The following is a 16,122-nucleotide window of genomic DNA, read 5'->3' as shown; positions in this document are numbered from 1 at the left end:
GCAGTTTAGGTTCTGCTATCTATAACAATACACTGTGTAAGCAAAAAATACACTTCCTTTCAATTAACTCATACTGTATATCCACATCATAACCCCTTTGTAAACTTTGTGTGGTTAACTGGCCAAATTCCTTTAATAATACAACAAAATGAATATCAATGTATCAAAAAGATTAAAATGCAGTTTTGATCAACATCATTATTGCAGTCTTACTGTATGTTTTCAAAAACTAACACCAGTCATATGCGAGTGATAACATTTTATTCATAGAGAACCAAATTGCTAATTGCAGGTCCTTTACAATTCTCACAAAATATGTTAACCAAGATGAGTTTGTTACACTACAGGAACAGCCTAAGGATCTTGAGTCTAAGTAAATAAAAAAAAGACAAGTGATCATTTATAATGAAGGATCAAGGTGTAGAGCACAATAATGCTATATGAAATAGTGACAGAATTATGTTTTTGTTCTCTTGGAAAAATATCAGTGGAGATATGTGATTACAAAGAATGCATATGAAACTAAAACCTGAACATTGTATAATTGTTTTAACAAATTCTCCTGTGTTGCCATGTTCTGCTTCTAATCCGCTTTCTTTCAAGTCATTACTGAGCAACTAGTCCATTAAAGGATTCAGGGGAAAACTTTGATGTTCTGGATAGAGGCTTTTCCTTAGAAAATAAATGGCATTATTCATAAAATTATCATTGCGGTATTGTGGACTTCACCAATAGTTCATTTCCAGTTTTGGTTTCCTGTTGAGGAAAACAAAACACACTGGTATCACTTCTCAACATTAGAATATTCCACAAGTCAATGAAACATTGTATAGTTGAGGCCTGTTAAAATTGTCCAAGTAAATTAGATCCAACTAACTTACCTGCAATCAATTCACAATCCAAATTAATCAAAAGCATAATACAGTGAGCATTAAACAAAGCCACTAAAACCACAATGAATTAACAAAGGATCGGGAAATGACTGCCTGTTTCAGAAAGGCCACTGACATTTTATTTAGCAGAGTTGAAAGTTGAACTCGTTATGCCGACGGGAGGATTTTCTCAATGAAAACTGCAGGCTAGCAGCAAGCCCTCGCTGCATCTCTAACACAGGCTCTCCTGCAGGATTCTGTCCCTCTGCTCGTCCCCAGAGCCCGGACAAGGCGTGCTGGTGTGCTGACCGTTCGCTTGGTGTCCGAGACCAGGGTGCCCTGTGCCCTCCTGGCTGCCCCCACGGGTGCTCCGGGGGCTGATATCCAGCAGTCACAGCCACCTCTTGCCACGAGCCCTCAGAGCGGGTGGCAGGGAGGACTTGGGACTTGAGCAGTGTGGCGCCATGCAGTCAGGTTGCCATCAGTCACTGGAAGTGGAGTCTCCACACTCCTGCCCGGAGCACCACACTGACTGGTCTGTTGTGTCTTGTGGTGACTCCACACTCCTGCCCGGAGCACCACAGTCCAAGACTTCACATTCCCTTCTGCGCACCTGAGCCACGCTAACCTGGTCTGTCAGGGTGGTTTATACAAGAACCATTCGAACAATTCAATGCAAAACACCTGGCTCCCCTCCTGCTGCTCTATCGGCATAACAAGCCGAGAGAGAAAACCGCCCAACTTTAAGGGCAAAGAACCCCCCTCCCTCTCCTTAAAAGCAATGAGCCAGGAGGCTGCTGGTCCAAGTAAATAAAAAAACAACTATATTTCGAAGTTAGGAAGCGAGAGAGGTCACATCACAAACTTTCACTTGAAACTTTTTGTCAGAATTGTGGTCTGAGGAAACGCCGTCTGAATTAGGGTGAGGTGTTTCTCACCCAACCTCCTGCTGCTGCACTGTGAACATGGTCAGTACCAATACCTGCCCTGCAGGGAGGGCTGTTTCGCTGCCCTCTCACAGTCACAATGCTGATGCTCAGGTTGCTGTGACCTGCTATTTCTGATGAAATGGGGCTGCCAATGCAACAGGGATCAGGAACATAGAGCATGATGAGGTGCCAATCAACCCGGAAACTACTGCACATTTTCCCAGGTTAGAAATTGCTTTGATTCCTGTTTAAGTTTATTTGATATATTATATATAATATATATTACTGTAGTTTCTACTCAATTACAGAACGTACCATAACAGTGTAAGAGTTATGGACTGTATAAACGCGATCCCTTTAAATATTTAAGGCTGGACTCAGCCGTGCCATTTGAGAAACAAATCAGATAGCAGCACCCATGCCTGGTTATGTGCACTTGAGGAAAAGCTTAAATTTCAACCACGTACTGAATTTCTGGTCTCTTGCTGTTCACTGTTGCATTCTAGTTAATCAATTGTAGGGTGTCCATAATCGGCCCTGCTCATGATGTTATTTTTAACCACTACTAGTTTTTTTATCAAGTTTATCACACATACCTGCTGAGCTGATGGTTCACCCACTTGTGCCACCACACCTCTTGTATTTGGGTTCATTAATTCCAATGATTTTAGCCTGCAAACACAGAACACCGTAAAACCGCAGTACTGGCAAATAAGTATAACACTTAATAGTTATCATTTAAGCAAACAGTGATAGGACAAATATGTACTTGTTTTATGGCTTAGAAAGATGCGTCCCATCGCGTTGTTGGGGGTTCATTATACTGGAATCACCAGCGGTTTGAGAACTGGGGAGAGCCATGAGGCAGCTACAGCATAGGCAGTAATTGGTGGAGGTACCAAATGAGTCTGGAAACCTGAAGACACAAGAACTCCTAAGGACCAGGAACGGACAGTCTTACTTCAGCTCCTCTCACCTCATCTGCTGTCTTTCACAGAATGATGCAAATGTCTGGGACTGGGTCTGCCAGAATTCCTGAAACCAAGACAAACACCTGCAGTTACATAGTTCTTAGCACGTTAACATAGGCTAGTTTTTTTATGTTTTCCCGCTAACGACCGTATCCAAAGAAGCAAGGCCAGAAATAGAATCCCATAATAAATAATCCATCAAAATACGGGTTGGCTTGTGGGATGTTAACGTCTTTTCCTACAGTAATGTGCAATACTTTTCTTGTCCTGCACCAAAACATAAGTATCATTTTTATATTCAAACCATAACGGTTACATTTTCCCAACTTTATTTTTGAGTTTCCAAAAAGTTTGTAAAATTTAAGCATTATGGTTTGAATGTTAAGAAAATGAAGATGTCAAAAACATCTTCTGACGCCATATGAAACACTTTTAATTCTGTATCTCTTATAATCGTTCTGACCTCTTACAGCGTGATTAATAACCAAGACAATAGCACGATACATATTAAAATTCTTCACAAGTCTTCCCTGAAATTAAGGGTTTGCAGAAAGCACATTTGTAAATTTACACCTATACCTTAAATGGAGATTTTTTTTTAATTGAATGGATTATATTTATCTGACTAATGAACTCTAATGTCAAATTTGCATCCTTAATCCTAACCCTTACAATTTTCACCTGTCCTAACTTCGTTTTTGCAACTAGATGGACCTCTAGTGGAGACAACTAATAGTTCTCCATACAAAGTACTTTACTTGGTAAATTCTCAAGTACTTGATAGCACGATTTAACCACCGGACATTATTATTCTATGTATAAAAAAGTGGACCTTCCGTAAACTATTTCCAGAAATGCAAACCATTTAGGAATCTTGGCATATATCAGGAAGGGATTGATAATAGACCACCATATACAGTATACACATACACAAGTCAAAATAAGTACGATATTCAAAAGAACGTAAAAAGAATTGATACGTTTAAATCAGGGGACTTGATAGTAAAACTCCAGCAGAGGATTTCTCCCCGAAGTCCCCGAACGTTTCTGGGTTTATTCACACTGACTACAACAAGAACAAATGATTCCTCACCTGCTGTTTCCCCAGACTCAAACACTATTTTTCTCTACCCATTCCTGCACTTTTTCTTCCTTAGTCTCTCAACCACTCCCCATCTATTGGTTTTGGGCACCAAAAAAATCCTACATTCCAGCTGATCGACCTGAAGTCTTCCCACTGCAGTGTATTATATACGGGTCTTTCATTCCTTCGGCCAGACGGTCTCTAGTGGCACCTCCTTGTCATTAGGAGTCACCTACCACAGTGTCCTTCTCTATCTCCATCAGAGCGTTGGACTCTTTCTCCAGCTGTAATATCTGATCAGTGATGGTTTCCCGGATCTGTTCCAAGTTCTTTAGTCTTTTACACAAAAGAGAAAAGCGACTGACCCATGAACAATAACAACAACATGTTGACTGTTGACCCATGAACAATAACCCTACTCTTTAGTGGCAAATGTAAAAGCAGGATTTCTAGGTCTCTGTGTGTCAAAGGGTTATAGCTCACTTAAGGCCTTAACTCAGCCAATTAACTCTCCTGCATAGGCCTAGAACAGATAAGGGTTTAGGAGATCTACACAACCTGCTGCTGTGTTGCGCTTATAGGCCAGACTCGGAGATCTGACCTACTGTATGCTTTATAGCCTAATGAATGAGCAATGATGGCACCAATCAAACTGGATAATGTGCAATATAATTCAGGCACAGTGTCCTCTTTTCTCCCTATCCATCCATTTTCATCAACAGAGCAGTCCAACAGGGTGGCGGTGAACCATTTTAGAAAGTTCGATTCCATAATTTACACTGCGCATCAAAAGAAACTTACAGTATGGTATCATTACATCTAGGCATGTCTGCTTTCAGAAAAATGAAGTAAGCAGATTGTGATTGAATAAACCTTTTGGCATCATTTTGATGAATGGATCATTCAGAACAGACCACCTCAGGTGGCTGAGCTCAGGTGATGACGTGATCTAACCTACTGGCAGATCAAAAAAAGAACAACTCTGAGAGGAGTCAATATGTCTTGCCTACCAAGAGAACAATGAAGCTTCATGTCATCTGTACGCTGGCAGCTGGGACAGTCACCAAGTTGCTCAGCCTCCAGCACACAGCCAGCAAGTGGCAAGACATTGCGCCAAAGAATTAGTGACTGGACACCATCCGGGAGACATGACGCTTCCCCAAGATGGGACATGATCTGTGGATTTTCTAGTCAACTGGCTTTCACAGCAGTTGAAACGATCTGCCCTGTGAGTGACCAATGTTATCCAGCATGATGAACTTGCCTAGGTCCCGTCTGTCTCTTTTGATGCTCAGGATATAGTTTTACACACAGGATAAGAAATAAAACAGGTTCAGACCATGAGATACTTAAGCCCTGTGTGGATAATACACATCAGTAAATCCATCATCAGTTTAAGAAAGTAGTAATAACACCAGGCTAAAACTTTCACACTCAGGTAGGGGTAAAAGGATTGAGAGCGATCATCTGGATCTTTCAGACACTGCTAGCTAGCATAAAATGAAAAATGAAAAGATGGAAGAACAGGGGTCCTGTTTTAGGTTACTATACAGGTGAGCTAAGACACAGCAGCTACCTGCAGGTATGTACAATGTTCAACAGTGTAGATACACTCGTCTCACAGTCATTGAGGGCATGCTGTGAGCATATCACCATTCTCTTGTACCTAGACTGAAGGAGAAGAAGAGAGTTACATGCATTGCTGTATAAGAAAGCAGATGTCAGAAATGTTTATTTTACCGTTAACATCAATTATCAAGGTTGGAAAGGTACTGGATGGAAGAATGCACTTAATTCCCAACTAGATTTTCATATTTTTACACTTGAAAAAGTAATGGAAAAACATGGCTGTATGCTGTTAGAACACACTTTATTTTTAAAGTTTATTTAAAAGTGAAACCTTTTTCTATGTAACCTCCGATACTATATGTAAAATCTTCCTTTTAGAAAGAGTCAAATGTAGTCTGCTTCTAAATGTTTCTGTAAAACTTTATTTAACCAATGAGGGACCACATGTGTTAATGCATTTATATTAATGACAAATCTTTTTTTCCAGGTGATTACTTGAATCAGCTTTGCATAGCAATATTTTAAATGGTTTTAAACACCAAACTGAAAATTCACTGGACATATGCATCTGAAGAAGATTTGCTTTTAGATGTCCTGCTTATAAACCCATCTCCACACTGTCAGGGTCCCGGCCTGTCCACACCTTGTGTCATACAGAGAAAGATCTCCACAAAGACATTTTAACATCAGACAGGATTGAAGCAAGATACTGTAACTTTAAACTTTCTCAGAGCACCACGTTTTAGGTCATGGAACAGTTTTCTCCAATGTTATGCTCTCACACACACAGTAAAACGACTCACCCAGAACTTGTTCCTGAGCTGATTTGTGAAGGTTTCAAACATACTGATGACACTGGATCCCCCTTCTGCTCCCGAATCAGTGTCCTCCATTGTCTCATTGGTAACTTTATGCTCTTGAGTAGCGAAAGATAAGAGAAAAACTACTACTAATTTGCTCAAGATTATGCTATACATGCTCACAAAGTGCAAAAATTAGGAATGCAACCAGCTCTTTAGACAAAATCTGGCCTTAGTACTGCTTGAACACTCCTAATTAAAACAGACTGTGTAAAGCTACACAATTTCTGATGCCATTTCATCCACAGAAAATATTTTTACAGCGATAAGAAGTGAAATACCCAATCACCCCCAAACACCTACAGGTGGGCTACATACAGCAAGAGGTTCACCAGTTTACATAAGTTGCTGGAGTTGCAAGGAGTCCACACGGCTACCTTCATCACTCTCTTGCTTTTTCGACGAAAAAAGGTTTCTTGGTTTAAGCCTGTGACTGCTGATGTGCTGTGCTGCCTCCTCAGGCAACACTGCCTCAGAACCAGGGCCTGAGCAGCAGAAGACAAAAGTAAAGACAAACACGCTCATTGCTGTGTCAAACATACAGTGAATCTTCATTTATATGTATTGTCCCTGAACATACACTTGCTTTGCACAAAAACTGTGATTCTGATGACTTTTAGGTACATTTGAAATGTATACATAATAAAAATGATTGGAATCAACATTCTAACTTTCCAATGGCAAAATAAAAGGCTCTGTTTCATTCTTACAATGTAGTCTGTCAATATCTTACCCAAGCCAAACTTCCTTTTCTTAGGTTCAGGGGAAATCTCACCCTCATTTGGTACAGGCTCCTGAAAGACACTTTACTTGTAGCGATTTGAAGAGGAGACATTTGAGGGAAAGACATTTTTTAAGAGAGTCAATAGTGAACTAAAAAACACAATTTATTTGTACGAACATTCTGAAGCACTGATGTAATCAAAGGAGGAAGCTGTTATAATCATGACAAGTTAACTGTTCTGGAATCTCTCAAATGGGCAGATGAAAAAGGGGAAAAACAGCAATATATCTGTGTGGTTAATGCTGAAAGGCGTCTCTTTGCAAACCCAAGCGCACAGCACATCTGCATTAAGAGGTACATTACCTTCGCAGACACGGCTTCATCATTTGCAACATGCACCAAGCTCTTCAATGGCTTTTCTTCTGTAACTGAAGATGATAAAAACAGGTTCATTACAAAGAGAACTTTAATGACACTAAAGAAGATGCTGCTGTTGTAGATCTGCACTCCAGTAACTAAATGTCCCACTCAATAAATCAGTCACCCGGTAATCAAACTCTCATTTCCGGTGTTTCTCAGTTGACTTACCAGGTCAAATGAAAGGTTAAGAAAAAAAGTTACCATACAAGTGACATTTGCAGTCTGTAATTGTGTAGCCTGACCATTTTCCATTTGTTTACTATTATATGAAGATGGTCTATTTGTGCAGTTCAGCTGGGCTTGTGTCTTATTCAGGACTCACGCATCTGTGCTGTGTACAGTGGAATGCGTTTTACTTGATACTATTTTCTGAAATAAACAATTTTAATCCTCGGGATTTAAGCTACAGGATACAGGAAAAATGGACAGATAGAGAGATGACCAGCCTACATAAATTTATGGTCATAGGTCTGTATTAACTGGAGAGTTGGGGGTTCACGCCTCTGACTAGGATAAATGCTGTTGTCATTTTACCCTACTTGCTACAGTCCACCCATAAGTATTGCCGAGAATATACTACAATTGTATGTAGTGGGTCAAATGTACTCCGCCTGTTTAATACTAAAGAAATGGGAATAAGCTCATGTCTGACAAGACAGTAGGCTCAAGTGGGATACATTTCACTGAATATTCTGTTACTTGCCTTATAGTCCAAAAAGAGTTGAAACAAGTAAAGGTTAATTCCAAACTGAAAAGGTTATTTCCAAACAGAATGAAGCCTTGATATGGAAGTAAAAAAAATAAAACCAGGTCCTACCTGACCATAAGAATCGGGATATTTCAGGATATTACAATAGAAGTCTTACCTGGGCCCCTCTCAAGAGGTTCAAATAGCTGAGTTGATAACACTGGAAGCTCCAGATCTTCTTCAGAATCATTCAGGAACTGAACTATACCGCTCTGATTTTCTTTTCGTTTTTCTTGAAACGACTTCGGTGTTGAATGCTTCTGAAAACAAAAAGGTAGAAGAAGGTCTTTTTCAAGCTAAAGCAAGCCAACAAAAAAAAGCCCAATAACTTATTTGGATTAGAGCAACACTAAATTGCAATGCTAATGGAACATTTTAGACTCTACAACAGACCCAGAAAACAGCAAAATTCAAACTTACCCTAATATTACTTAGTTCGTTTTCACTGCTGGGTGAGGAAAGAGGCAAAACTTTATAAAAAAAAAGAAATTACAAAGTTATGATGCTGATGCAAGCAGTTAAAACCTTTAGAGATTTTTGCTTCAGATATTTATCCACATGCACTATACGATATACAGGTACATTAGAAAGAAGCTCACTCTTCAGTCTGGATTTGTTCTTTGGCTTTTTCCTGGTGTAGTCCATTTTCTTCTGAGATCGTTTGAGTTCCCTGTTCAAGCTCGCTTCACTGTGTTCAGGGCTTTCCTCACTCTCTGAAAAAAATCTCTTGGACTGCCAAGGCTGAAATTAAAAATTAGACAATCCCATCAAAATTCAAAACGAACCATGGTGGACACCACAAAAACTCTGGACGTTTGTATTGCTTTTTTTTTCCTTTGCATTTGACATTGCGATAGGGTGTTGTGGCTCTGGAGTGCCGCCGGCCTCTTTCAAACTTTGGAGAGGCCCCGCGAGCTGGTACAGGACTATCCGCATGACTTGAAAAGGTAGCAGAGTTAGTGTGCAGGATCACCTGGCTCTGGTCAAAATTCAGCTTCCACATTGCGAGGAGATGAACCTGAGAACTAGTGTCTCAAGGAGAGACTGAGTGGCTTCCTTCTTTGTAGATCAGGCTAAATGGAACAGTAAATTTAATAATTCCTTATACTTATCTAGCACTTTTCTGGACACTCCACTTAAAGCACTTTACAGGTAATGGGGTCTCTCCTCCACCACCACCAATGTGCAGCCCCACCTGGATGATGCTCCAGTACGCTCTCCATACACCAGCTCTCAGTGGGGAGGAGAGCAGAGTGATGAAGCCAGTTCAGAGATGGGGATTATTAGGAGGCCATGATGGGTAAAGGCCAGTGTGGAAATTTGGCCAGGACACCGGGGAACACCTGGGAATCCCAGAAACGCCTGGGATTTTTAATGACCACAGAGTTTTACATCACATCCGAAGGACAGTGCCTTTTACATTATAGTGTCCCTGTCACTATACCAGGACATTAAGAACCACATGGACCACAAGGTGAGCGCCCCCTGCTGGCCCCACTTACACCTCTTCCAGTTTCTCCCAGGAGGTCTCCCATTCAGGTACTGACCAGGCTCACACCTGCTGAGCTGCAGTTTGTTTCCAGTTGTGAGCTGCAGGGTGATATGGCTGCTGGCCATATGTAACTCAAGAACATAACTGAAAAATGAGAAACTGCATATGCTATGCCAATAGAATGCCAAGTACAACAAGCTTTTAAAAATAATTGAATATTAGAGGAGTAAACACAAGATGCTTTCAATAGATGCCTGCCATGACAATTTTACTCACCAATCTTTTCTTAGCCTCATTCAGCTCTTTCTCCGTGACTGGTGTGGAGGCTGTCATACTCCTGACAGTGCAAGCAAAAACCACACATCACTCTCCTGTATCATGTTTTATCAGGTATGTAGATGCTTTAACTTCTGAACTCAAATTGCATTTATCTTTACACAACCTGGAATAACCCAGTTTAGAGCTGTAATCCGACTATCCCAAAGTGGAAATGAAGACATGCATTCAAAGATGTGAGCAGTCAGATCTTGCTTTGGTAACAACGGATCTGTTCTGCTCAAGACAGGACAGACCACAGTGATTGCTTACTGCTCTCTCATGAGAAGTCTCAAGCAAACAGCTGTTAATCAGCTGTTGTCAAGCTAATCAGCAGCAGTTCTGTTGGACTACAGCTTTGATGGTAAAATATCCCAATAACATGCTCCCCAGAATACAGTATCAATGCAGTGCATACAGAAGGTAAACAATTAGAAAGCAATTTTAATTTCATCATGCCTGAAGCAATTCAAAGGCACTTTCACCAGAGGAATTTATTAAAATATACCATACCTGTCAGAAGAAAAAGAACGACTGAAGATCCTTGCTTTAGCTTTCATGATCTACGAAACAATATTAAAAATAATTACAAGATTTGTCTGAAACGCATAAGATTTACATTTCTTTCACTCCCTTTAACAAAAGCAGCACTGCAGCTATCCAGAATTCCAGAGAATCTGCATTTAAAGAAAAGTATCATTTGATAATGGAAACAAGACCTTGTCTGTCAAGTTAAAAACACCTTCACTGACTCAATTCCATAATATGAGCCCCACATTAAAAAAAAAGGTTAAAAAATTGACTTTTTTCCCCCACCTTGAAATATTCCTCGCTTAAGGACACCTTGTTTTTCTACCAAATCTGTAAAGTTCATTCATTACTGCATACAACAGTGCTAAAGTCCTGTGGAACACCTTCAAATTCAAGGTGTAAACTTTCTCATTTAACTAGAGAACACCCTGGTGTTTTATGATGAAACATCTAGTGTGTTTTATAACCAAAACCTTAATGATATTACCCAGATCTTGTCTGGAGAGTGCCAGTCTAGGAAGTCTCATAGTTCACACCAAAGCAATTATTTATAAAGCTTAGGAACATACAGGTCAGTATTGATCAGATAATGAAGTAGTTGCTCAACAATTCAATGTCTGTTTTTTGAGTGTTAAAGGGTACCCAAACGTGTTCAAAAGCAAAATATGTTACTTAACTTCTTTATCACAATTAAACTCTTATACTGTATACTGTATATCTTTACAATGCTGGAAACGTAAATTGTATGATCCCTTAGAATTTAAACATGTACTGTACGTACTGTGCATGGGATAAAAAAGAATGCTTTTAAACCCATTTAATCTTGATGTTTTGATTATTATAAAACCAGGACACTTCACAAAAAAATTTAATACATTGAAAATTAGGGGTATCTGAGGAAATAATAGCACTGCTCCAAACAGAGGATAAGGCAGAGTGCAAGTCTTTCAAAACCGGATAATTATGAAACAGGTACTGCAGGAAGACAAAACTACTTCATGCTAACTCAATGGGTAAGTTTTATACTTGAAAATTAAATAAGCTGTTATTTAACGGATTCGCAAAAAAATGTTTGCCCTCATAAGACTGTACTTAAACTTCATGGATGCCAGGGAAACTAACCTTGTAGCTCTTCAGTACCTCCTTGAATGAATTACTCTCTGTCCTCCTGACTTGCGATAAGTTTTTACTTGCGGGAGTCAGTGCTTCTGACTCTGCCACTGCAACATTAACCTGAAGCAGCAATGAATAAATATGGATTGAGAAACGTACCGTGCAATAAACAGGCTTGGAAATGGATGTCCATAAAAATGGGTTCCTGTGGGTTTCTCCTTACACATTAACATGCATGCTACATTTTAGACAACGCAACCCAGTGAAGTTGAATTTACACAGCGTTTTTCATTCTAGCCGAAAGCACTTCCCATATAGTAGACCCTTCTCCAGCCGTTAAAGCAGAGCGCCCCCAGGGTGACACTTGGCAATCATGGGGCCACATCAGCCACAATTCCCAACACTGCACAAGGGAGGAAAACTGCTTCAAAAATATACAAATACAAATATATACCAAAACGTCAAGATCCTTTTTTTTATCCCATGCACAGTATGTATATATTTAAAGCAGTTTTGTATATATTTCATCATCCGGGCCATATGAAAAGTAGACGAGAGCGGCCCAAATCTAGTCTTGGACAGTCACAATCCTGCAGGTTTCACAGGTCACAGGTTAAATCTTCAGTCTCTCAACAAGCAGAACAATCTCTTATGCGGGCGACTTACTCAAATTAGCTTTGAAATCATTAAAAACCAGAAACGCCACATTTCTCAAGGACTACGCCTGACGGTTTCGGACTTAAGCGACCCAGTCAACTTATTAAATTGATCCGAACTCTTGTGTTTTCAAGTTTAGACAGACTTAAGCATGACCTGCTAGATCGGTGGATTGCGGCTCACCAGGACCAGGGCTGGTCAGTGCGGAAATAGACCTGCAATAAGGCAGATTCACAGTACATAAACTGTAGCTGCAATGTACATTATTTCTTCATACAGCATATACTGTATAAATAAACATATGTACTAACCTCTGATTCAGACTGTGTTTCAATAGCAAAGACATCTTTTTTCTTCCTACAAATTTCAAAGCAGAGTATTGAGATCTGGGCAATGTTCAGCCAGTTCAGAGGGCATTCTGAAAGTATGGCTACAGTTAAAATAAACATGTCAAAGAACCCTTCAATGTCAAATCTCATTCTTAAATATTTTCTAACCAAAAATTAACCTCCCATTCCAGAGTCCTTTTGCAAACTTGTGAACACTTGCTTAAATGGTGTTAAGCCAAAGCTACAGTATGCATTTCATTCCAGTCACTCAAAACTGCCACAGAGTGCAGGGGAAGCACTTACGCTTCAGAGGTTTTGCCTACTTGATGCGTTAGGTTTTCCCGAGCTTCAGGGGCGTCAAGAACACCCTGTGAAAATGAAATGTTAACATATGATAATTTCCGAAGATGTTCTAAATCCAGTACAGTTAAACCAGAATGCATCTGGGGCCCAAGAGGTAAGGGGTCTTTACAAAAGCAGAACTAATATTACTGTGCGGTTATCAAAGTACATAGCAGACTTGCGCTGAGAGTAAGTGAAAGTAGCCAGTGTTTTATTAGCAGAATTGACCACTTGTCTTTTTGTTTACTTTGGAAGCGGACTATTACATGACCATAGCTAGCATTCAGCAATGTCATTTTGTCAATTTCAAATTTTTCACAACAGATCAACTGAAAAGATGTGAAACGACAACCATGTCCATATTACTCAGAGAATAAAATGGTCAGGCCATAAGACACTTCATACCAATATTATTCAGAATACTCACAACAGGATCTTCTCTTGCTTCTGAAGCTGAGGAACTGAAAAAGTGCTGATTTGAGATTCTTTGTTTTATATTCTTTATAAACTACATGTCTACGAGTATTCAACAACAGATTGTTGCTCTGCAAGAAGGTTTCCCAGCCAACTACCAAACTATATTCCCTCTCAGAAAATGACAGTTCACAGACATTGAGATGGGTGGGGAGATTAGTAACACTATGCAAGAATATTAGCACTGTGTGACACCTTAAAGCAATGCATTTTAAATCAATCTTGACGGTGTGAAGGTTACCTTCGCTAAAATACATCACAATCATTTAGAATACATTGCACTCCATTAAATGGCATTATTACTGTACATACCTGCCAATCAATTAGCAAAAGAAAATTATATATATATACACACACACACACGTGCCAAGCAGGAACTGGAGACTTAAATGTCTTAAACACACAAATTTATTTTCCTGTTTAATTACACTAAAAAGTACAGGCAAACTTAGTGAACCTCACAATTAAACGAATTCCTCTTCACAGTAGCTTCTTGGCCAGCAGTCACCACTGCTAGACACCAGTATCACGGAGACATATACTGTAAATACACTCACCTGGACGAAGGTTCATTCTTCTTAATCTCAGGGCTTGGAAAAATTGAGTTAGATTTCTCAACTGAAGAGAAAAAGAAAACAGAATAACGTTTTTTCTCCTTTTTTAACATTTATATTGCAACATTTTATGTTAAAGTAAAAAACATACAGTACCTTTAATATCATTTAAAACAGAGGTCTTCCACTCCGAATCTAAGCTTTTCTAAAATGACAGCAAAATAAAACTTCAGCATGCTTATATTCCAAGAAGCCAAGAGATACCACAGTACATGAAAGGCCTACACAAACTGAAATTGACAATGCCATCTTTAACTTTTTGTGTGTACTTGGATTGCTGTAATTATCCATCAGATTCAAGTTATAGTAAGACATCTCTTGTACACTGCCCACTGAAAGACAGCTACTGCTGTTTAACTACAAACTCAGCTTTTATGAATAACGCCCTTCAAAACACTTCCTGCTCTGACCATTGTCAGTATTCTGATACATTCTCCTGAAAGCACATCTAAATTATACAATTCACTGTCAAAATGTGACTTTTATTATTTGCTTAAAAATATTATCCAGGCAACAAAAAAAAACAGGGCGCACCAGACAATGTATATGCCATATTTCTCATTAAAAGGAAAAAATACCTGAAGTTTTTCCTCTCCAAATATCATCTTCACCACTGAAAGAATGTCGTGAATAGTATCAAAGATAATTCTGACCGTTTTGCCTTCCTTGCTGTTCACAGACAATAAGACTTCAGTATGAATAGTCAGTATTTTTTGTTCACTGGTTTCTGAGAAGAGAAAAAAGTTAAATCTTTAGAAATGGCCATAATATTTCACAAATTCGATGGGTATCTTTGCTATCCATCTTAAGCTAAGGACTGCAATACACAAGATCACAGATCACATTTTATTCCATGAATGACCTAAGATACGGCAAGGGGGAAAACAGGCAACAGAAAAATCCATTATCCCTTCTTTTAACGCAGATAATACATGGGTTATAACTGGATATTGAGGAGCATAGCTGGGCCTATGTTCAAATTATCAATTTAAAAAATCCAAAGCAAACAACATAACAATTCTTAGGAAGCAGGCTCTTTAACACGTGCAAAGAATAGAGAACTTTCTCACTGCATATTTATCTTTAAATCAGGTTAGATTTAGAGGCCCAGAGCAGCTTGCATTTTCACCTACCTTCAACAACATACCAGCTCACAGCTCCTTTGGACAAATTAACCGAATCCCAAAGGGCTCCCTTTATTTGAACATAAATGAGAAACAATAACTTAGGTACAAGCACAGTCTTGACACAGGAAGAAAATAAACGCATACCCAGCTGCCTTATTCATGAGAGCTGTACACTTTTACCAACAATATATAAAAATATTATTCATAGAAAATGAAAAAAAACATGAAGTTGCCAAATCCACATTGAAAAGATACGCACAAATATTTGGAATGTAAAAATTATTCCATTTTGAACAGGACAGTGTTAAAATGATTTGTTGTTTATTACTTGATCAGTCAAGTCTCATTTAAAATGAGGACCTGAAGTCCCAGTCATACAGCACAGCATTGCTTGGAGCAACGTGAATGAACTACCTTACTTAAGAGTACAATAGCATTGCCCCAGCTCGGATCTGAACCCACAGCCCTCCAGTATAAAATATAAAGCCTTGAGACCTGCTGAAATTCAGGAGCTTCAATCCAGTACTTCATGTTGTTTATGTTTAAAAAAAATGAAGGAGTAAGTCTTTAGTTTTGTGCAGTACTTAAAGGTGAACTGCAGTCCCAGTTTCTCAGACTGGTTACTAAACCTCTGTAACAAAATTAATTCACTCATGGCATAGAAAACTTTTACAAATTTCAAATTAAGCGGAAAATTGTGGTCCCCTGCTCTCTCCACAGGTGAGAGAGAGCGTTCCCACAAATTATGATGTGAAGCGGCCCTTCCTGCTCACTAGTCACAGCAGTGACTAATGTAGTGTGATGTACAAATGAATAAGTACAGGTTGAGCAGCAGACTTTTCACCACAGAAATGTTCCAATGTGCTGTGCATGCAGAGTTAACAAGTAAGTAGTATTTGTCAGCAGAACTGTCTAGAAGTCGAGAGCAATATTTCTATCGGATAAAAGGAG

General features: G+C 39.2%; 1 protein-coding gene across 6 annotated transcripts in view; it reads right to left on the bottom strand.

The window, feature by feature from the left end:
* Nucleotides 1-244: 244 nt before the first annotated feature.
* sycp2l (synaptonemal complex protein 2-like) overlaps nt 245-16,122 on the bottom strand; it is a 28,822-nt gene continuing 12,944 nt past the window's right edge. Inside the window, exons 14-35 of one of the 6 annotated variants that reach the window (XM_069190893.1) lie at nt 15,178-15,238; nt 14,623-14,771; nt 14,141-14,189; nt 13,988-14,048; nt 13,384-13,417; nt 12,918-12,982; nt 12,597-12,642; nt 11,638-11,748; nt 10,498-10,547; nt 9,946-10,006; nt 8,777-8,918; nt 8,598-8,647; nt 8,296-8,437; nt 7,373-7,437; nt 7,019-7,079; nt 6,663-6,770; nt 6,229-6,341; nt 5,433-5,527; nt 4,093-4,192; nt 2,778-2,836; nt 2,398-2,473; nt 245-756 (exon numbers count right to left, since the gene is read on the bottom strand). In XM_069190893.1, coding sequence (XP_069046994.1) covers nt 706-756; nt 2,398-2,473; nt 2,778-2,836; nt 4,093-4,192; nt 5,433-5,527; nt 6,229-6,341; nt 6,663-6,770; nt 7,019-7,079; nt 7,373-7,437; nt 8,296-8,437; nt 8,598-8,647; nt 8,777-8,918; nt 9,946-10,006; nt 10,498-10,547; nt 11,638-11,748; nt 12,597-12,642; nt 12,918-12,982; nt 13,384-13,417; nt 13,988-14,048; nt 14,141-14,189; nt 14,623-14,771; nt 15,178-15,238 — 1,749 coding nt within the window. In that variant the 3' untranslated portion in view covers nt 245-705. The other 5 variants (XM_069190894.1, XM_069190891.1, XM_069190892.1 and 2 more) reach the window with 5 other exon arrangements.

The sequence above is a fragment of the Lepisosteus oculatus genome, chromosome 6, assembly GCF_040954835.1.
Source record: "Lepisosteus oculatus isolate fLepOcu1 chromosome 6, fLepOcu1.hap2, whole genome shotgun sequence".
Taxonomy (NCBI): domain Eukaryota; kingdom Metazoa; phylum Chordata; class Actinopteri; order Semionotiformes; family Lepisosteidae; genus Lepisosteus; species Lepisosteus oculatus.
Note: the sequence above shows the minus strand (reverse complement) of the source record. Positions and strands in the feature narration are given on the sequence as shown.